The sequence below is a fragment of the Amblyomma americanum genome, chromosome 7 (genome assembly GCF_052857255.1).
Source record: "Amblyomma americanum isolate KBUSLIRL-KWMA chromosome 7, ASM5285725v1, whole genome shotgun sequence".
NCBI classification, from domain to species: Eukaryota; Metazoa; Arthropoda; class Arachnida; order Ixodida; family Ixodidae; genus Amblyomma; species Amblyomma americanum.
In genome coordinates, this window is record NC_135503.1 from 20,011,120 (window position 1) to 20,031,391 (window position 20,272).

A 20,272-nucleotide genomic window follows, 5' to 3' on the forward strand; every position below is an offset into this window, starting at 1 on the left:
GGTTCGACTCCCGACCAGTGGCTGGTGCAAGCTGCGACTAACAGTTATGTGCTAAATCTCACGCAGATTCGAGCGCAATCAGTCCCGCACTTGTGCGGCAATTTGGGGGCCCACAATCTTGCCCAGACGCTCATGCATGCGTTGGTTTACGGTTCGACTCCGTGTCGATGGCTGGCGCAAGTTGCGACTAGCATATATATCTGTGCTATATCTCACGCAGTTTCGAACTCAATCAGTCCCGCATTAGTGTAACAATTTGGGGGCCCACCACATTTGCCCTAGAAACCGCCGCCTCACAGCGACACAACAACAACGCGGAGAAACCGTCTCAACAGCTCATTACGCTATCACATAGTACAGAGATAGGCCTTAGCCAAACGACGGTGGGTCCAGTCGCATGCGATCGGATCATGGTGCTGCGAAGCACGCTTTCCGGCAATACGCCAATCGCTGCGAGAAAGCTGACTTATGGAAGGCAGATCAGTGATTTCCGTAGATTTGTTTTCATTCTAATAATTTTTTATTATTTATGCTTCACTTTCTTTCCTCCGCTCAGACTTTCTTTGGGTATTTTTACTCTTTATTTATCTGCTCCAGTTTAGGTTAGGTTTTCAGGGGCTCTACGCATAACCATTTCCAGAAAGCATTTCATGCTTTAAAGAAACTGATCTGTGGTATCGGAATGTATGTTTTGCATGACGTGCGTGCTGCATGCGTGTGTGTGTGCGTGTTTTTTATCTTAACAGCATCGTAACGTCTGGCAAAGATTCCACGGGTGGTCACGTGGGTTCTGTGCCAGAGGCTAGGATGCATTCGCGGCCTGCCGCTTTTAAGCACCGAACGACTTCCCTCCTCAAGCACGTTTACGCCGTTCACCGAACGTGCAACCATGTTTTCCTCGTATCTTACTTTTACGAATGCATCTTGCGCTTTCTTCTCCATCGGGTTCACCGTGCAGTGGGAAACATGCAAGGTATGTGAGCTAATAGAATAGAGCTACTAGAAATCAATAGAGCGCAACGATCCCAGGTCGCAACACAATTCTCACAGTGGTTATTGCTGTTTTATTCTGGCTGCCCACCGCAATTTAAGTTCTTACTCAATCATCTTATATACGATATACGTCCAATAATAGGTAGAACACAGAAATGAGTCGCAAACTACTTGTTAATTAACATAAATGTATTTGTTGCGGCCTGAAGCGAGTGCAGTGCAGTCAAATAACTGTATAATATATAGTTATTCTGGTTTGGTTTATGGGTGCTTAACGTCCCAAAGCGACTCAGGCTATGAGGGACGCCGTAGTGAACGGCTCCGGAAATTTCGACCACCTAGGGTTCTTTAACGTGCACTGGCATCGCACTATACACGGGCCTCTAGCATTTCGCCTCCATCGAAATACGACCGCGCGGCAGGGATCGAACCCACATATAGTTAATCTGCAATCGACCTCCAGTCCAAGCAGCTTTAGCGCGGGTAGTCTTTATAAACAAGGGGAATCGAACAACATAGGTAACTTTCAATGTGGAAACCATATGCAGTCTTTCGAGACATATAGCTCCCGGACCGAAAAGCGGTGGTGTGAGATAACGGGGTGATTATTTCGTTACCGAAGGGATACTCTCGAGATACAAGCTATATCGGTGACACCTTCACAGTCTAACAACTCAGTTTGGCCGAGTTTTCACCTCAAGATATCTTTTTTTTCTGCAGTGGCCGCTGTGTTGTCTTGTCCAAGACAACGCCCTTTGAGTTTATGGTACACGGAGATATTTGCCGTTGCTTTGCATACTGTCAGGAGCAGAAGTTTGGATACCAAATCTCGATTCATGGTCCTGTGCTTATGTTGCGGCGGGATTCAACTTTTGTTGTAGAAGAGGGCTGATACGGGCTGATTGGTGGTTGTTGGGGGAAAGGGTGTAACAGCGGTAAGACAGGACAGAAGGAACGATAGACAAAAGAGCGCAAGTATTGGCCGCTTGGCTTTCATCTAGTGCCGCCGCTGACAGTACCTTCCTGAAGCATACTCACACTGTTGTTTTTTAAGCATACTAACGTGTCTTAAAACGGGCTGCCGTAGTTATGCGGGACGCAGGTATCACACGCGAACCACCCACCACGCTCATAGCCTGGGTCATCGCCGTTGGCCGTGCATGCCTCACGGGCTGGCCACCACTGCCTGCAGTGATCACGTGTCCCATCTCTCTCTTCCCCTGAGCGAATCGCCGCTGCCGCTGCTGACGCCGCCGCTGCCGTGAAGCCTGCTTCCAGAGCCGCCCCCTGCTTCTTCTTGATCTTCTACGCTGCCTGCCGTAGAGCGGCCCCCTTGGTGGGCCGTGAGCACTCGCATGCACGACCCCCCCTGCCCCTCTTCCTCCTTTGCCCCCCCCGTTATTAACTACCACCCTTCCCCGTCCCCTCTCTGGGCCTGCCTGCTCCCCCTCTCTGCATGCCAGGTGGCGCGCGAGCGGCGCGTGCTAAGAGCCGCCTTCTGTCCGTCCACATGTGTGTCCAGTTTGACAGGGCCAACAGGGCCAAGACCGAGTGCCTTGGCGGACTCGAAGAGGTCCTCAGCACGCTCAGGCCGTCCGAGTTCTGCGACGAGCAGCTGGCCAAGTACAAGGCGAGTGACGTGTTCCTGCTTTCTTTCGCCTCTTTTGCGCTCATTCGAACATTCACCCGGAACGGAGAGGCGCCGACCCTTTAAGAAGTCCAGTTTTGAACGGCTTTTTTTGCTGTCGCCTGAGTAATCTGTATGAGGTCGAACAGATATATAGATCGATCGATCGATCGGTTGATTGATTGATTGATCGATCGATTGATTGATTGATTGATTGATTGATTGATTGATTGATTGATTGATTGGTTGGTTGGTTGGTTGGTTGGTTGGTTGGTTGGTTGGTTGGTTGGTTGGTTGGTTGGTTGGTTAATTAATTAATATTCACTCTTTCGATAAAATCGGGGTAAAGCAGGAACTCTTCTCTATCTTCACATTACCTTGAACTGGCGTGGCTCAAAATGCCGTACTTAACTCGCATAATGAACGCAATTCTCTCCTCAAAAAAGTACTCGACAATTTAGACGCTACGAAAAATTCTGGGGCGGTGAAAACTGGACTAAGATAGGCTGGTGGAGTAAGTATCACATTCGGTTCAACATCTCTTCAAAATAAAACGAAACGCACTCTCAGCACGGTTTCAGCGCTAGACTGCATAGCGAACGACGTTCATCGTAAACCCACACAAGTAACTACATGTAACTCGCGTAGCGGCCCATTACGCTGTCTGAAGAGAGAACAACTTTGTAATTCACTCTAGCACAATCCTCAGCATTTAGCGCGAAGCGCAGTCGCAACAAACTTCTTCAGTTCATAATACATGGGACATCGAAAGGAGGAACCCTTTGCGACTAGGCATAGTTTTCATTGGTTCGGCAAGTAGTCTCGGTCTAGCGTATTCCTGGCATTCGACGATAGGCGCTTCATATTACTGCCTAGCTTTTTCGTGGCGTTCAAAGAAAAAAAAGGAGTTCCTCCTAGCATTCGCTCTCAGCAGTAGCTGCTCGCCAAAACTATGCAGTGCGCCCATTACGTGGGATAAAAAGAAATTGCACTTTTTGACAGCCAAAGTAAGGAGTGCTTTTATTATGCAAGTGCGTTTATTACGCGAATAAAACCATTAATCATATTCTGGCGAAACGAAGTGCATAGCGTCACTGGCTTTCGTGCCGAATTACTCCGCATACTACAGCCGGAACTTTGGTTACGTATACGGACGCTTTCCCTAGTCTGCGTTAGTTGCTCTGAGTCTATTCTTATAATTCTCGCGTAACAAAGCATTCAACCCTGTCTTCATCCAGTAAAGCAGGGGCAGATAACAGTTGGCCTGATGTGATGTTTTTGTTCCTAAAATATAGCATTCATGAAGGTAAATTTTACCTCCCCGAACTTTGCCGAACTTCGCCGAACTTTCCCGAAGTTTACTCGCCTGTATTGCTGTACAGTTACGAGAACGAAAAAAATAGTGCGCGCATGTAAAGAAACACTGAAGCAACGAAAACAGTCATTCGTCAAGTGCAACAAAAGTGTTATGCTACCCGTTAAATATTCGTGTAAGCACCAGAGCAATATTACCACAACAGCAAATTACCAGCCACTCTTTTATTCAGTAACGTTACAAAAATATTTTGCGGTATCTTAAAGGATTGTAATGAGAACCACGCATGCAACTTTCAAACAGCGTTCCCTTGGCTGCTAGCGTGCAATAAAAGCGAAACCCGAGAACAATTGTAAACACAAAGCTAAGTGGACTGGCTAACGATGGTCTCCCTTGGATAAGTGTGTACCTGTGTCATAAGTGAATGAGGTAATAAGCATAAACAGTGGCATCCTGTATGAAACCATGTCGGAATTCTGTAAAGGCTACGTGTTGCTTGTGATGCTTTCCTAACAAATAACCGCGAACTAGAGATTTCCTACACAGAACGGCATGCCAGAAAAAGTTCCACATCGGTATATCTGCGCGCAGCGCGACGGGTGAGGAAGGCTTGACTGCTGTACAAAATCCAAAATTAAGCCCGATAGCATTGGCTACTCACTGAATTGACCTATGACATATACATAGCCCACAAGTGCATTGCTTATACGGGGTATGATAATGAGACGACTAATCGTTCCACCCAACATGTTTTTAGACAGTGCATCTGCATACACACGGGGCCAGCCGAGCGCTGAGTGTCCCGCGTCGATAAAGCTTTCCAAAAAGAGCTGTACGGACGTGTCTGTGCATACTATTCAGCAGCTAGAGAGCGCAGCTCGGCATGTGACAAATAGACTTCGTCGACAAGTCCAGCCTTTTCCGGTATGCGTTTCCCTTATGCAACGGCCCAGTAGGCGCATCGTTTTCGATGGAGTTGCAGAATATGCGATAAGCGCTCAAAGCCCGTTCCTTTCAGAGTTACTCCTCGGATTGACTTCGGTCAACATTTGTAGCCGCCATTAGTGCGCCTTCTGTAGATGCTGGTTTTCATTTCCTTTTCTCCCTTCCCACCATTCCTCTGCAATCGTACAGGACCATTGAGGAGACTATTGGGACAACAGTAAGGGATCCTGCATGTGTCCCAGCCGCTGTTCAGGTCACGGGCGAACTCCTAAAAATTGTTACGCGAATTTTACTGGCTTATTATCTTCAAATATTATTAAACATCGCGGAAGTCGAAATGGTAAGGATTACGAACAATAAGTGGGACAGGTGCGAGCACTGTCTGCGTCTGTCGTCCTGTCGTGGAACGTTCAGTGCCGCCTGTAAATATCTGCTCAGCACCGCCTCCTCAGCGAAACGGAAGTAAAAATAAAAAATTCAACTACGAACAGAATGATAGCGCAAAAAACGAACAAAGATACAAAAATTACCAGTTTATCTCTGCCTTGTAAAGCGTTAAACTAAGCGACAGCTGTCACCGTGCTGCTGGCTGCCGTCGCTAATGGCTAAGCCTTACGCAGTAATATCAATGGCTTGCAGACTTCGTGGCAGCTTGGGCTGCCACAACGATCACAATCACAACAGGCGCACGGTCATACGCTGGCGCTGGTCACGTGGTCGGCGCTAGTCGCGGTACGACACGTGACGGTCACGTGGCCGATCGTTGACGGTCTACGCCCCGAATCAGCCGTGGAGCGCTTCGCGTAACAGCTTGTGCTGTAAAACAAAAGTCTCTGCCCGTGCCATTGGCTGCAGAACCTAAAGCAGTCGTTGATGCAAGCGACCGCGTGGTATCGGGCGGCGCGCCTTAACAACGCGTGGGTGTCCGCCGCGCAGGGCATGACGTGGGAAGGCTTCGTGGCGTCGCTCAAAAAGCGCGACACCGGCAGCGACGAGGAGGACGAGGACGGGTCGAGCACCTCCGGTTCGCCCAAGAACGAAGGCGCCGCGTCGGCGCCAGCCACGGGACTGGCGCTGACGTCGGCGCCGTCCGAGGGCGGCGGAGGCCTGTGTGTGCCGGGCGAAGCGGAGCGGGGCAGCCCGACGTCAGCGGGCGACGCCCTGCAGAGCCAGTTCCTGCGCACCATCAACCAGACCATCCAGAAGAACGAGGCCAAGAAGAAGGAGGCCCTGTGGGAGCTCTTCCAGAGCGAGTGCAACTTCCTCGAAGACCACCTCATGGTCCTCAAGAACGTACGTCTTCTGGGAACGTTCTAAGCACGATCCGGGGCTCTCGCGGAGCTGTTACGAGCAGTCGGTTTCATGAAAGTGATAGCTCCCATCTGCATAGAAAACGACTAAGAAGGCTCTACTGTGAGGTGTAATGGTGGGTAATGTCATGCAAAGAGGTCATGCCGTCTCTCATGAACCCCGGATGAATCTACTGTAAGCTGTAGCATTTGCTTTCACGCAATGACAAAGTAGAATAAATAAACGAAAAAAAGGCTGATGACGAATGCGCTAGGCCTATCTACCTGCTCGTAAGAATAAGCTGCGATTGGGCACTTTCACGAAGTTAATGCTACTGTGGGCGTATTCAAGTCGCATCGACTGCACAACCAAGCAGAACCACAAACCAAAAGGTACACACGATACCATGGGAGGTGCTGGTGACTCAATGATGTGCGATGACACTGGTTGGTAACTGCGTATGTTAGGGTCGCGTAAATTCACGATACACGAGTCATGCCAATTTTAAGTGCAGATGGCAAACGTATTGGCTTTTACCAATCGTGACCGCGGCACACAGGCATACATATGCGGGTCAGCACGCTGCAACTGCCGACGCGATGACAGGCTTGGTGGTTTCTGAAATGGCAGACCGGCCGTGGCATGCGCGTGGACACGCAAGGCCACCAAGCTACTGAAGCCGTAAGGCCAACTTATGTAGCAAGGTAGTTGGATATAGGTAAACTTAATTAGAAGTTCGACGTCTTTTCATAGACAGGAGACGCTGATGAAGGAACACCGTCAGTATTATGTGAACATAAAGGTCTGCCTAGATTCGCTCACAGCAACAGAAGGGCACACATATCAAAGCAACCCGAAAAGGCTAATTTCTGAAGGTAAGGCTTTCCAGATAAGTAGACACTCATAACAGAAAAAACAAGACAAATTGCGGTCATTACCCTTCCTGCCGAAAAATCTGCCACTGCATGATACTTTGCATTGGCATGGCCCACAACGGCTCTAATTTACCTCTCGAGTTCATAGCGCACTCCTACAAAGTTCAGCTCCATTAGACTTAGCTCTTGTCAGTGGCTCCCCGTGACATACAGGCGTAAATGATGCACTCTCACAGGTGTTCATGGAGCCGCTAAAGAAGATCCAAGTGGAAGGATACGCCATGTTTGCAGAACCAGAGGTGCTCTTCGGCAACCTCGATGAACTGTGCTGCGTGAGTGGTCCCCTTATATGAATATCTTCCAGACAGACTGAAACGGCTGCAGCTGTATCAACGGGGAAGGCTAACCACACGTTCCCACTGTATTCCCATCAGGTCACCTATGCCTTCTGTAGAGAATTCATCAACTTTATCCTGGCCAGCCACAACTCCGGAGAGTTCAGCACGACGGAGGTCTTGATTAGGCTTTTTAAAAAGGTATCGCAATGCAAGCATAAATGCTTTGTCCTTCCTATTTAATTCATTTTTTGCTTTTTCTTCCCGCCAACACTTTTACATCCTACCACTGTTTACAGAGCACCAAGGCTGCGGCACTCAGGCAAGCGTACCACCGTTACACTCTCAACTACATAAATGCGCTCAACTACTTGGAGACCCTCAGGAGACAAGTGGAATTCAACGAATTTGAAAAGGTACGCATTGCTGGAGTATCCACGCTGTGCATGCTTCTCGAATTGGTAGGTGTAACAATTACATACAGTCTTCGTCAAAAATGCACGGGCCAAGGAGTTTGCTTTTGAACTGTGTAGTAGGGCTCTTAGCACTCCTGGACGGCCTCTTCTACTGAGGGGCGATGACGAGCGCTCCTCTCAACTTCGAGCGATTTTTATCATTGACGATGCAAAACTAGGCACATTGCATGTCCTGAAAGCAAATCTATTGAGCCGTACATTTTTTGTTCAGATTGTACACTTACGCTTCGAGCTTTAGGGGACTGCGGGTGGCTGTTGGCCTCCCTGGTTCCACCACGCCGGGTTCTATAACAACCTGAACTCAAATCTTAGTTCCCCTGTGAGTCCGCATATTACTCGTCTAATAACTGAACAGTAGACGCCCGTATTCATGCCTGCAATTGCATTGGGGGAGAGCAAAGTCAATTTCTTAGCAGTACTTTTGTGATCAGCTTTATACGTAAGTGGCGGCCCGTCGATTCAGGGTGCAAAATGTGCCGAACCAACATATGCCGCTACAAGCGCCTAGCTGTACAAGTGGCGTTCACCGTGCGTGGCGAATGCATTCTTTAGCAATTCACGTCCTCAGTTTAGAGAATGGCAGTCAAATAACGGCTGTAAGGGCGGCCGAGATCTGTCATTAGCAAGCGTGGCCTTGCGCCTTTTCAGCGCCGCTAGTCATGCGTAGTAACGATGAGGTAACGATGAGGCGCGTCACATTTCCTTCGAGTGCAGTAACCTTGCCGAGGTGGCGAACCATGCAGCAGAAAGGCGAGAGTAGCATTTCTTTTTTTTTTTTCACCGCTACACGGCGCCACAATCCTTTTTATTCGAGCATTGAGGGGACGGACTAGTTGCATGAATTCTCTCTGCATTGATTTCGATGCGAGCTACAAAGATCACGATGAGCTAGGACAGGGACGGATTTAGTTCCTCTTGGAGGGGTCAGTTAGACTGTGGAAGAAAGGACGCGGGGACTTCTATTTGCACAATACATTTCTTTAACCTTCCTCGTTGAAAAACAATACCATAAATGGCAGAGTTTTAACGTAGTTAAGCCTAGTAGGACGCGCGAAAGCCCCTGAGGCAACACTGACTATAGGCAACCTGCATGCAAGATCAAGATCAAAAGTCAAGGCCGAAGGTCAGGGTTGAAGGCCAAACGTTGAGGCGTTACGCATAACTCAAGTTTCTCCGGTTTGCTAGTCAAGTAGCGCTTTCGTGCACTAAAAAAGTGCAGCGCAGTTTTTAAACCGAAAACTCCTCGCTTAAACTGGGAGGGGGCAGGGAGGCCCTTTCCTCAACTCTTAAATGTGCACTAAAGAGGAATCTGAACTTGTCTTTTTACCGCGGGAACTCTATCTACACGCTCCGGGCATTCTTAGAAACTTCGAATTATTGTCCTGTGCGGCCGATTGCCCTAATTAAATCAGATTAGACGTCCCGGCTCCCGCCTTTTTTTTTAAACTCAACTCGGTAGGTAAGAGGAGTCAACCAACGCGTCAGCGAGTCCAGTGGCGAATTGCCACTCTGCCATCGGCGGAGTAATATGTCAATCAAAGAGTCCGCATGTATTTTTATTTCCATGGGCCTAATTTGCGACGCTATTGTCTATTACTGAAACTGTTTATTCACAGAAACCTAAAAAACAACATAAAAGCGAAGGCGAAGCCGCCACTGGACTGGCTGAAAGGCACTCCACGCGTTGGCTGACTCCGCCTACCTACTGCGTTGACTTCAAAAAAAAGGCAGGAGACGGGACCCTTAATACGATTTAATTAGGGCAATCGGCCGCATAGGACAATAGTTCGAAGTTTGTAAGAATGCCCGGAACGTGTAGATAAATTTCCCGCGGTAAAAAGACGAGTTCAGATTCCTCTTCAGTGCACCTTTAAATCCGCCCTGAACGAGGCTCGCACGAACTTAGTTGACGGTCACTTTTTCGCCTTGCATGCCATCTCTTAGAGGCACGCTTGCGCACAGCTTCGGCTACAGCGAAGACAGCGCACAAATTTCGACGTCCCCTTTAGCTACCTTTCGCAAGACACCGAATGGCAGTGCGTGAGAGCGAATGGAATCCAGGCTCTGTCGCTCCTTTGGGGGCTGACTTACGGCTCGAGAGGAAATGTCCTCTGCCCTCTGTCATGATTATTCCTGCCTTTGTTGAAGGTCCCCCACTATCCGCGTGCCGAGGTACACCCCTCGCCCTTTCACAGGATGGCCCGCTCTCCATCTCTTCACGAGGCAGGAAGGCTAACAAGCGCCTCGTGTTTGGAATCCTTTGTACGCACACTTGTGTTTGGACAGCTAAACGAGAGCAGTCCCATCTGTCTCAGATGCTCTCCTTCGTCGCCGCTTTATTTCACTCAGCGCCCACGCTTCCGAGAAAGTGTGTTTTGTGTGTGTGTGTGTTCTTCTTTTCGAAGGTGCCATGAGCGCTGAACTCGAACACTGCGCACACAGAATGTCTCACGAGAAGCGTACAAGTAGAATTTGCCCCGACAGCCACGTGTGCGTCAGGCTATGCGATGCCTGTTTGCATTTCTCCACTGCCCGGCTTCTGCTCAAGACGACTGCGTATCGAACAGTTTTGTACATAGAGAGATAATTAGTTGTCATTTTTTTTTCCTCCCTAGGTAAAGTACTCTCTTGGTCTAAGCTGCAAGTTAGCGTTCCCAAGTTTTCACTTTCTAAAAACTGACATCTATGCTGCATTTAAATCATGAAGCGTCTCGCACACGAGTCATGGCCTCGTCTGCTGGGGCCGTTTCCATACTACCGCCGTATTCTGGAGGCCCTTTCGTAACTCTACAAGCCAGCGTCTTTGAAACTCATTGATGCTCATGGATTCGCTCTCGTCTCAAGATTCAGTCTATAGCTTGCTCAGTGCAACGTTTCGAAGGCGTTTACTACCTAGTGCGCATTAAAACAGCTTTACTCAGCATCCCTACACAGGGAAGCGGAATGCCTTTCTTAGATCCGCGTGTACCGCTTTAAGCTGCTATAGCATCAACGTGATTGTCTCGTGTTAAAATGAAAAGGATTGTTTTCACAGCTGAATTTTCGCGGAATATGTGAATATTCGAAGCAGCTGTATAGCCCCGGCTGAAAGAGATGTCGCGTAATTGTACAGCTTCAAGCTTGTCCAGAAGTATATAGCACGTGCTGCAGTCGAAGTGAAAATTGTTACCTGCTTCAGGCTAGCAGACCAATATGCGTCAGAATAAGTTAAGAGGGAGAAAATTTCAAGCATGTACTCGTCTTCCTCCTCGATGCAGTGGTGCGCCCGGGACCCTCGCTGCAAGAAGCTCCAGCTGACGGACCTGCTGGTGTCGCCGGTGCAGCACATCATGCGAGTGCCACTCATCCTCAAGGACATCGAGATGCGCACCGAGGACATGGAGGAGCGGGACTGCATCACCGCCATCCTCGAGACAGAGGAGAACTCGCTACGTGAGCTACATAGCCTTGTTCACATGAACCCGACAGTGGCGGGTCGAGTCAGGGCGCGCCAGATGACGGGATGATCATCCCGACGCGACCGCGTTTACATGAACCCGTTTCCTGTCGGGCAGAGATCGCCGCTACCCCTAGCGTCGACCAAGCAAACCACGCGCGGATGCTGGAGGAGGAGGAGGAACGCCCAGGCTTGCGCTGCGCCGCGAGACCAGAGAGGAGGAGCAAGCTGACGCGGCAGCGTATACATGCTCCTTCCAAACGGGCCGGGCCGAGTCAACCCATGCCCCGCAGTTGGGCTGGTCCAGCTTGGCTCGACGGTCATATAGCTCGACACCCTAGCGTATACATGAGCCCGACAACCGGTTTTCAGCCCGACAGCATACTCGACCCGACTTTTGTGGGGCTCATGTAAACACCCACTATAATTACTCACATGCGCAGTCATCCGGACCTCACAAACAGTACTCGTAAATGTTGGTCAAAATTTAGGGGAATCCCCTAAGGTGGAGTAAATATGTATTAAGGGAGTAATTACTCATTGGCATCCACCCGAGCGCAGTCATACGGCAACAAAGAAAAGCTATACAGCGTTCTCAGAAACTTCGCAGTTAAAGAAAAATTCGTCCTGGTCCGGGGGTTCGAACCCGGGACCACCGCTTCACCGGAGCAGTCACCCTACCAAGCTCAGTTAGCTCGGGTGGTAGAATGACTGTTCCGGTGAAGCGGTGGTCCCGGGTTCGAACCCCGGACAAGGAAGAATTTTTCTTCAACTACGAACTTTCTGAGAAAGCTGTATAGCCCTCCTTTGTAGCCATATGGCTGCGCTTGGGTTGATGCCAACGAGTAATTACTCCCTTATAACCTTATAACTCGTAAAGGTGTATTGCCATGTGAAACCATTGGCCCGCGTGACGTCCCGTGGCGTCACGTGACGTCCCACTTCCACTCTGCGACATCCGCGCATGGCCCGCGTACCGAGGAAGGCCACGCACATGTTTAATCCGGTTATCGCCACTCCTCCGACCTTAGCCTTCGCAGGCGGCGATATGAAGATTAGGCATGGGCAAAGTCCTTCACCATGCTGGGTTCACCAAAATCGCAGACCAGACGCAAGCCTCACAGAGCGACAGTGAGATGTCGCATCACACCTGGTCTGCGGGCCATGGTGCATCGTGTGATAAAGGTGGATTCACTTGACGGACCACTGGCCCGCTTACCAGACGTCACGTGACGCTTCAGTTCCGCTCTTCCCGGCCTGGCCAGCATCTAATCCGCTAATCTTCACACCTCTGACCTTCACCTTAAATTTCCTGGTGCTGATAAAAGGATTAGGCATGCACCTGGTCTTTTGCCATGCTATGTTCACCAACATCTTCGTAACGACCTTTACTCATTTTCTCGATATCGAGCATTCTCACGACGTGGTGATGGTTCTTGTGGAGGTGCGGGAGGGGGGGGCCTCTTTATCTGCGTATGACCTACGCCCTAAAACCGGAGTAAGAGTAACGGCTAGCGCTTTAACAGGGCTGAAAAGGTGACTAGAGCTGTCACCTTTTGTGCGAGGCCGAAGATCTCAAGCGTTGGTCGCGCATATCGATGCAAGGCAAAGAAAGGAACTACAAAATGGTCCCAACTCCATGTCAATGGACGCGCGCCGCCTACGCTTACTTGCATATTTCATGTTTGTTATACTTCGAACATTTTCATTCGAGAGCGATACTGTCCGCAACAGCATAGTTTAATACACCTCGCAGATGGCGCAAAATCATTTTCTTTCTGCTTTCAGGTGAGCTGGACGACAAAATGAAGTGGCTCAAGAACTTCGAGCGCCTGCTGGAGATTCAAAGAAATATCGTATGGCCACCAGTGACCGAACTAGACTCCAAAGTCTACATTCCTGAGGTACACACACTAACGTAAACTCGTACTGGCTAGATTCAGCGTTCTAATCACACCGGCTAGACTCAACGCTACCAAGGTCATTCGAATGAATTAATCAATCGGTCAACGAATAAAGAGTGAGTGAGTGAGTGAGTGAGTGAGTGAGTGAGTGAGTGAGTGAGTGAGTGAGTGAGTGAGTGAGTGAGTGAGTGAGTGAGTGAGTGAGTGAGTGAGTGAGTGAGTGAGTGAGTGAGTGAGTGAGTGAGTGAGTAAAAACTAATACATGTGATGCGTCTGGCGAATAGCGTCGATCCTTGTCGCGCTTGAAACCCCATGAGAGATAGGCCTGGGGCCTTTCTTTTGGGGTTTTTATCTTTCTTTAATTAGGGGGCAAAAGTTGGGCCAATTTTTCTACCTCAAATTCTTATATAATTCGGATCATTCATCTGAAATTTCAATGGATATGATTTTATCGGGTAATCGTTAAGCTGCATTTTGAAGTAAATGAAATATAAATAAAAAATTCGTGAGCGCTCGTCTGGTTTTTTTTTTGTAGATTATTTCGCGAACAATATGGAAATGGCCGATTTCACTAAATCAGCTCACCAAATCAAATATTTTTTTTTTCTCAGTTAGTACAATTATTTCCTTGAGTACATCCCCATTGCGCAGCACTTCCGCGTTCGTACAAAACTTGCCTCCCTTTGTACACTGCTAAAGCATTAATTAATTATTACGCCGACTATTTCGAGCGCACATGAGCCTTGGAGTATGACGTATTAGCGTGGGTAGCCCTTGGTGTAATGATGCCAACAGGACGTCTGGTCAGTGCCCGTGTTTCAGCTAGCCTCTCCCCTCTGAAACGTATACTTTCCGCACTTATCTCCAAATTAAGCCGCATCGTGAATAGCAATAGTAAAGTGAGGTTTAAAATCATCAGTTAACTGAAAAAGCTCTTCTGAAATAAGTGCGTGATACCCGCTTATTTTCGCATAGGTGTCTTCATCTTCGTGCTCTGGAAAACGCACATTCTCCAGAAGGCGCATTGTCATGTATAAATTGGGTTAAACCCGAATGTTAAAAAATATTTTCTGGGTGCAAGATTCGGGTGAAATCGGGTTTTACCCGAAGACGAAGGGCCCTAGATATGCCGAGTTCATGAATTAGTAAACTAACCATTAAGTACACACTTCAATGCGACTCGAATAAAGGGCAAAGACAGTGTTCGATCTCAACAAGCGGCTTGATTGCTTCACTGTGTCGTATAAGTCGTTAAACGCCCTGCTTTTTCAGTTCCTGAAAGCACCGCTCTCAAAGCAACCGTGCGAGCGGTTGATCGTCAGTCCTCGGAGGCAGATCATCCTAGAGGGCCCACTGCAGATGCTCGGTGAGTGCGCACAACTTATGGAACTCGCCGACCGCAGTACGAAACTCACGCTGATCTTTCACGAATAATTGCGTGCACTTGCAGATACGTCGAAAAGCGGTTTTGAAGTCTACGTAGTACTTTTCGACGACATGATCCTGATCACGAGAAAAAAGAAGGGGCTCAGCAAAAAGGTGAGAAATGAATAGGTGCTGGTTGCAATCTCTGATTTCTTCATACGGCGTGACATGTGCAATTACTCAGCCGTAAATTTTTACTACGACGCTCGCAATGCCAGAATTAATCAATTTCCATTTGCAAATAGGTTTATTTAGACCTTTCTTTTTTTTTTCCACGGAAAGCTTGCTCAAGCTCTTTGATGTCATTCACGTAAAAGGTCTAGTAGAATAATATTGGTTTGTAGTGCATTTGCCAGGCACTCTTAAGTTGTGATGCAAATTACCGATGTCAGCCGAATGAAATACAGCCAGCGTAGTCATTAATTAGGCCGAACCTTGGAGGCTATTGAAGAGCCTTGAAACTGGATTAAGGACAGTGCAGTGCATTATGAACAGGGAAATTATAGGCATGACCTTAAGTGGCTGGAAGAGAACAATGGATTCGAGAACCAATTCAAGTTAACTCAAGAAATTCATGGAAAGGAAATAGAGCCAACTACAAGACGAGCTAAGGAGGAAATGGAGAGGCCGTGACCGATGCAGGCCAGGGACATAGATCAACAGTGAAGCCCTTACTCCCGCAGTGTGGCAACCTGACAGCTGCTGGTGATGGCAAAGCAAAACAAGACGCGGATACTCTGAGTTATAAAAGTTGGCCCATCCTTTGTCTTCCAGAAATCGTCTCTGAATCTGGATACGAAGCCCAGCCAGGACAAAAAGAACAACGCGATACAGGATGGTGTCAAGTACATAGTGTACAAGCAGCCACTGTCTTTGGACCGCATCTGTATTCACGACGTCAGCGCTCAAGAAGGTGCAGGTTAGTAGTAGCTATTTCTGAAGCAGTGGTGGTGCACGAACGAATCGCATTTAATTTTCTTGTATAGCTGAAAACGAAGACACAACGACAGATAAGTAACATGCGTTTTCGAAAGAAATAGGAAGATGTTGAAGCGATTGCTCAGATGATACAACTCTTTGGTCACAGCAGATTACGTCAAACGAACATTATTCCTCGGAATTACCTTCTGAGCGAGTCATGTAACACTTATCGATAACAGCTAATAAGCTTTAGTATACATGAGCCGCTAGATCACGTGGTGATCAACATCTGCGCCGATTGTAGCTGCTGTGCGCACAGCAAGGTTTTCAGTCTGGCTCCAGACTGCTTGCCATTTCCTGTGCATTTTTGCACCCCCCCCCCCTCCCTCTCTTCGATTGGCACTTCCATGACGTCATGGCGGGTAGATACCAGCTCTTAGCCATGTTCTTGCAGGTTACCAATGACAGGTGAGAATGGGAGCAGAGCGGCACATTTATGCTGAGCAAGCTCACAAAGTCGAGTGCCTAAATTAACTTGGAAGAAACGCGGGAGAAAATAAATGCATCCTATCCCACGGTAGAGATCGAGCTCGTCAATGCATGAAATGCATTGCAAAAAAGGCGTTGCACATTCTAGGATGGCTCTCTCACAAAGACGTTGGCATAAAGAGTGAAACCGTGGTGGCTCAGTAGTTAGGGCGATCGGCTACTGAGCCGGAGTACCGTATTTCGAACTCGACCGCGGCGGCAGCGTTTAGATGGAGGCGAAACGCAAAAGGCGCCCGTGTGCTGTGGGATGTCAGTGCACGTTAAAGGTCCCAGGTGGTCGAAATTATCCCGGGGCCCTCCACTACAGCCCCTCTGTTTGCTTTTTCACTCCCTCCATCCTCTCCCTCATGGCGCGGTTGAGGAGTCCGCCAAGAAGAGACAGTTACCGCGCTTTTCATTTCCTAGTAATTAATCATTTTCTATATGCACAACGATTGATCTACGGCATGGACCGTTGAGCGGAACTAAGCAATCTTTTACAGCGAAAGCTGTAATAGCTTTGTACAATCCATTTAGTAGAAGCGATTTAGTCGGTACAACGGCAGCCGTGTAACGCGTTACGCGTAAAGGATTTTTTAGCTCGAAAGCACTACTTCACTGTATCGATCATGAAAAAGCCAATTGGTCTCTGAAGCCTCGACCCTTGACCTTTGAGATGAAATGACCTTATACGAATTTCACTGCGGGTAAACTTGGGTGTCCCCGGGTGGAAGACAGGCTTTACCTAGCCTCAAAATGGCACTGGTACACCGCCTAAAGTGGGCTTAGCCCACCACAGAAATTGGGGTCGCCCACCTCCGAATATTTGAAAATTGAGTTGACCCACGTCCGCAACCGACCTGGGACACCCCCAAAAGGGTTTGGCCTACACCAAAATTGGGTGACCCAGCCCCCGAAAATTGGTTGACCCACGTTTCGGACCGTGCTTTCGCACATTTTTTCTTCCCCAGCAATGCTAAACCGCCAGCCATTTTTATTCTCCATCGAAATTTAAAATTGGTTTTTGAGGAAAGGAAATGGCGTAGTAACTGTCACACATCTCGGTATAACCCCGAATCGAGCCTTAAGGGAAGGGAGGAGTGTGGGAGTGAAAGAAGAAAAAGAATTAATGTGGATTAGCTCTAATGTGGATTAGCTCTGCTAATCCAGGATATACAAAGCGAAGGATGTCGGCGTTCACTGCGTTCATTGGCGTTGGCAATGTTCTGGACGGCAATGGCTTTGAGGGAAAAAAAGGGGCGCAGGCGCATAACTGGCCCCCTGGATATAATAATAATAATAATAATAATAATAATAATAATAATAATAATAATAATAATAATAATAATAATAATAATAATAATTGGTTTTTTGGGGGGGAAGGAAATGGCGCAGTATCTGTCTCATATATCGTTGGACACCTGAACCGCGCCGTAAGGGAGGTGATAAAGGAGGGAGTGAAAGAAGAAAGGAAGAGAGAGGTGCCGTAGTGGCGGGCTCCGGAATAATTTCGGCCACCTGGGGATCTTTAACGTGCACTGACATCGCACAGCACACGGGCGCCTTACCGTTTTTCCTCGCCTGGATATGCAGACGCCTCATTCGTGCTTTGATAAATGCGGCGGTGGAGAGAGAGAGAGAGATGTGGCCTTAATGCGTTAGCACTGACAGCGTTGTGGCTGACATGCGACACTGCAGCAATACCTAGGCCGCTGCGTTCATTTGGTGATCAATCTCTCGCGATAAACCATTAACTGCATGCAACCACCTAGGGAGGCAGGGAGGGCGCGCTGCCTATCCAGTGTGCGGAACGCAATCAAAACAGGCTTTCACAGTAGGACACCAACGCCACTTAATAATAATAATAATAATTAAGTATTCGGGGAAAGGAAATGGCGCAGTATCTGTCTCATACATCGTTGAACACCTGAACCGCGCCGCAAGGGAAGGGATAAGGAGGGAGTGAAAGAAGAAAGGAAGAAAGATGTGCCGTAGTGGAGGGCTCCGGAACAATTTCGACCACCTGGGGATCTTTAACGTGCACTGACATCGCACAGCACACGGGCGCCTTAGCGTCTTGAAAGCGAGATTGAGGTCTCCACTGACCCACGGAGCTGGTTGTTGCGAAAATTGGCTCTGGTTTAACTCTGGTTAACCCTAGTTGAATAGTAGTAGTAGTAGTAGTAGTAGTAGTAGTAGTAGTAGTAACTGGTTTTGGGGAAGGGAAATGCGCAGTATCTGTCTCATATATCGTTGGACACCTGAACCGCGCCATAAGGGAAGGAAGGGATAAAGGAGGGAGTGAAAAAAAAGGTGCCGTAGTGGAGGGCTCCGGAATAATTTCGACCACCGGGGGTCTTTAAAGTGCACTGACATCGCACAGCACACGGGCGCCTTAGCGTTTTGCCACCATAAAAACGCAGCCGCCGCGGTCGGGTTCGAACCCGGGAACTCCGAATCAGTAGCCGAGCGCTCTAACCACTGAGCCACCGCGGCGGGTATAGTTGTATTGCGAAAGCTTCGTTTCCTCGGCACGTCGTCTACGCAGCGTCTCATTCCGACGCTCTCGAGAACTCAAACTGGTCTCTTCCGCTGGCACGACTTCTAGCCGCATCTTCGTTACGACGCTTCCCGAGTCGTGCGGCGCGTTCTGGCATCTCTTGAGCACGGTCTCTCTTCCTCGCTTCGTTATGTCGTTGTTGCGTCTCTTTCGCCCTCCCCATAACGACTACAATACACTGAGGCGAAGCGCGCATATATATATATATATATATATATATATATATATATATATATATATATATATACCCACTGCGAGGCAACAACACCTCCCCCTCTACCCCAGTGGAGCACATCTGGTGGAGCGAGCGGTGACGGCAGCGTCGTCGACGGCGGTGCCATCTGTTGGAGCGCGGCTGCGGTGTTGCTAGGCAACGGCGGCTCAGGGTCGGCCACGACATACGGCTGAAGTGCGCGACAAACCGAAATGGCTCGCTGGCTGGCGTAGTAAAGCTTTCGCTTTAAATGGTGCTGTAGTGGTGCCCGGTGCCCCCGGAATAATTTCGACCACATAGGGATCTTTAACTTGCATCGACACTGAACAGCACATGGCCGGGCGCCTTTGCGTTTCGCCTCCATCGAAACGGAGTCGGTGCGGTCGGGATCGAACTCGAGTACGCCGGCTCAGTAACCGAGCGCCCTAAGCACTGAGCAACCGGGGCGGGATTTTAGAGATATAGCCTAAAGAGTACTTGAAACCGTTACGTCGTTGCACACCGAACTCCTGCATCTAGCAGACGTCGCCCATGATGGCACGGTGTCATCCGCGGTACATTAATTAGTGGAGCGGGGAGTCCTTCCTTCTTTCGGACTCACCTATTTTATGATGGCACGGCGCATGGCAGCAGCATCCACCTAGTTCCCATGTTTCGTTCTATTGTGTGCTCCGTGAAGTTAGTTCCACGCAGAGCTCGCAAGCGTCCGCAATCCAGCGTCATCGCGCGCGTTGTCCAGGTCGTGGCAAGTATTTAAAATTGATAATATCTGAGAACGTAACTAAGCACTTAAGATTTTAAGCTGTGTTGTGCGCAAGTGTTTTGACGGGCATCCTCTGTAAGAATTCTGCACGTGCACCTGCCTTATCACATGCCAGTAAGCCATTCGAGAGTTTCCATACTGACCAAACAGGTCTTTTTCTTTCCAGCACACAACCTTAAGAACGTCTTTGTGTTTGTCTGCCTGAATCGGTTTCAGCAGATCATCACGGTCCATACACTGCAAGCCTCAAATGAAAGCACAAAGGTAAGGCAAGGAAATTTCCTACATATATCATGTACAACTCTCATCACTCTCCCCTTCCCTTCCACTGCATGTCTCAAGAACTCTCTCTCTCTCCTGTTCTTGAATCTATACCCTTAGAATTTAAATTTCTCCCTTATTTCACACGTGGGACAAGAAAATCTCGGCAAAAATTATGCCACCATGCTGGTTTTGACGGTGGCTCACTTTAGGTAGCTGTGCGTTTAGAAGTTCAGGCGCGACTCCAAACTTCTTTTGCAAGTAACTGAAAGAGAGTAAACTTTAATAAATGAAGAAAAACATAGCACACCTATATGTACAGCATTTGGGCACGCACTAGCAATGATCATGCCCACAGTACCTCAAGGAGGTACTGCAGGCACTAGCATTTCAAAGCATCCTGA

At 48.6% G+C, this 20,272-nt stretch overlaps 1 protein-coding gene across 2 annotated transcripts in view; it reads left to right on the forward strand.

Moving 5' to 3' along the window:
• Nucleotides 1-20,272, forward strand: part of LOC144098618 (uncharacterized) — a 281,054-nt gene that overhangs the window by 253,726 nt on the left and 7,056 nt on the right. For both annotated transcript variants that reach the window (XM_077631401.1, XM_077631402.1), the window contains exons 12-22: nucleotides 2,516-2,623; nucleotides 5,817-6,173; nucleotides 7,282-7,377; nucleotides 7,480-7,581; nucleotides 7,680-7,796; nucleotides 11,114-11,288; nucleotides 13,081-13,196; nucleotides 14,469-14,562; nucleotides 14,647-14,735; nucleotides 15,396-15,540; nucleotides 19,774-19,871. In XM_077631401.1, the coding sequence (XP_077487527.1) occupies nucleotides 2,516-2,623; nucleotides 5,817-6,173; nucleotides 7,282-7,377; nucleotides 7,480-7,581; nucleotides 7,680-7,796; nucleotides 11,114-11,288; nucleotides 13,081-13,196; nucleotides 14,469-14,562; nucleotides 14,647-14,735; nucleotides 15,396-15,540; nucleotides 19,774-19,871 (1,497 nt within the window). The remainder of the gene's footprint in view (nucleotides 1-2,515; nucleotides 2,624-5,816; nucleotides 6,174-7,281; nucleotides 7,378-7,479; nucleotides 7,582-7,679; nucleotides 7,797-11,113; nucleotides 11,289-13,080; nucleotides 13,197-14,468; nucleotides 14,563-14,646; nucleotides 14,736-15,395; nucleotides 15,541-19,773; nucleotides 19,872-20,272) is intronic.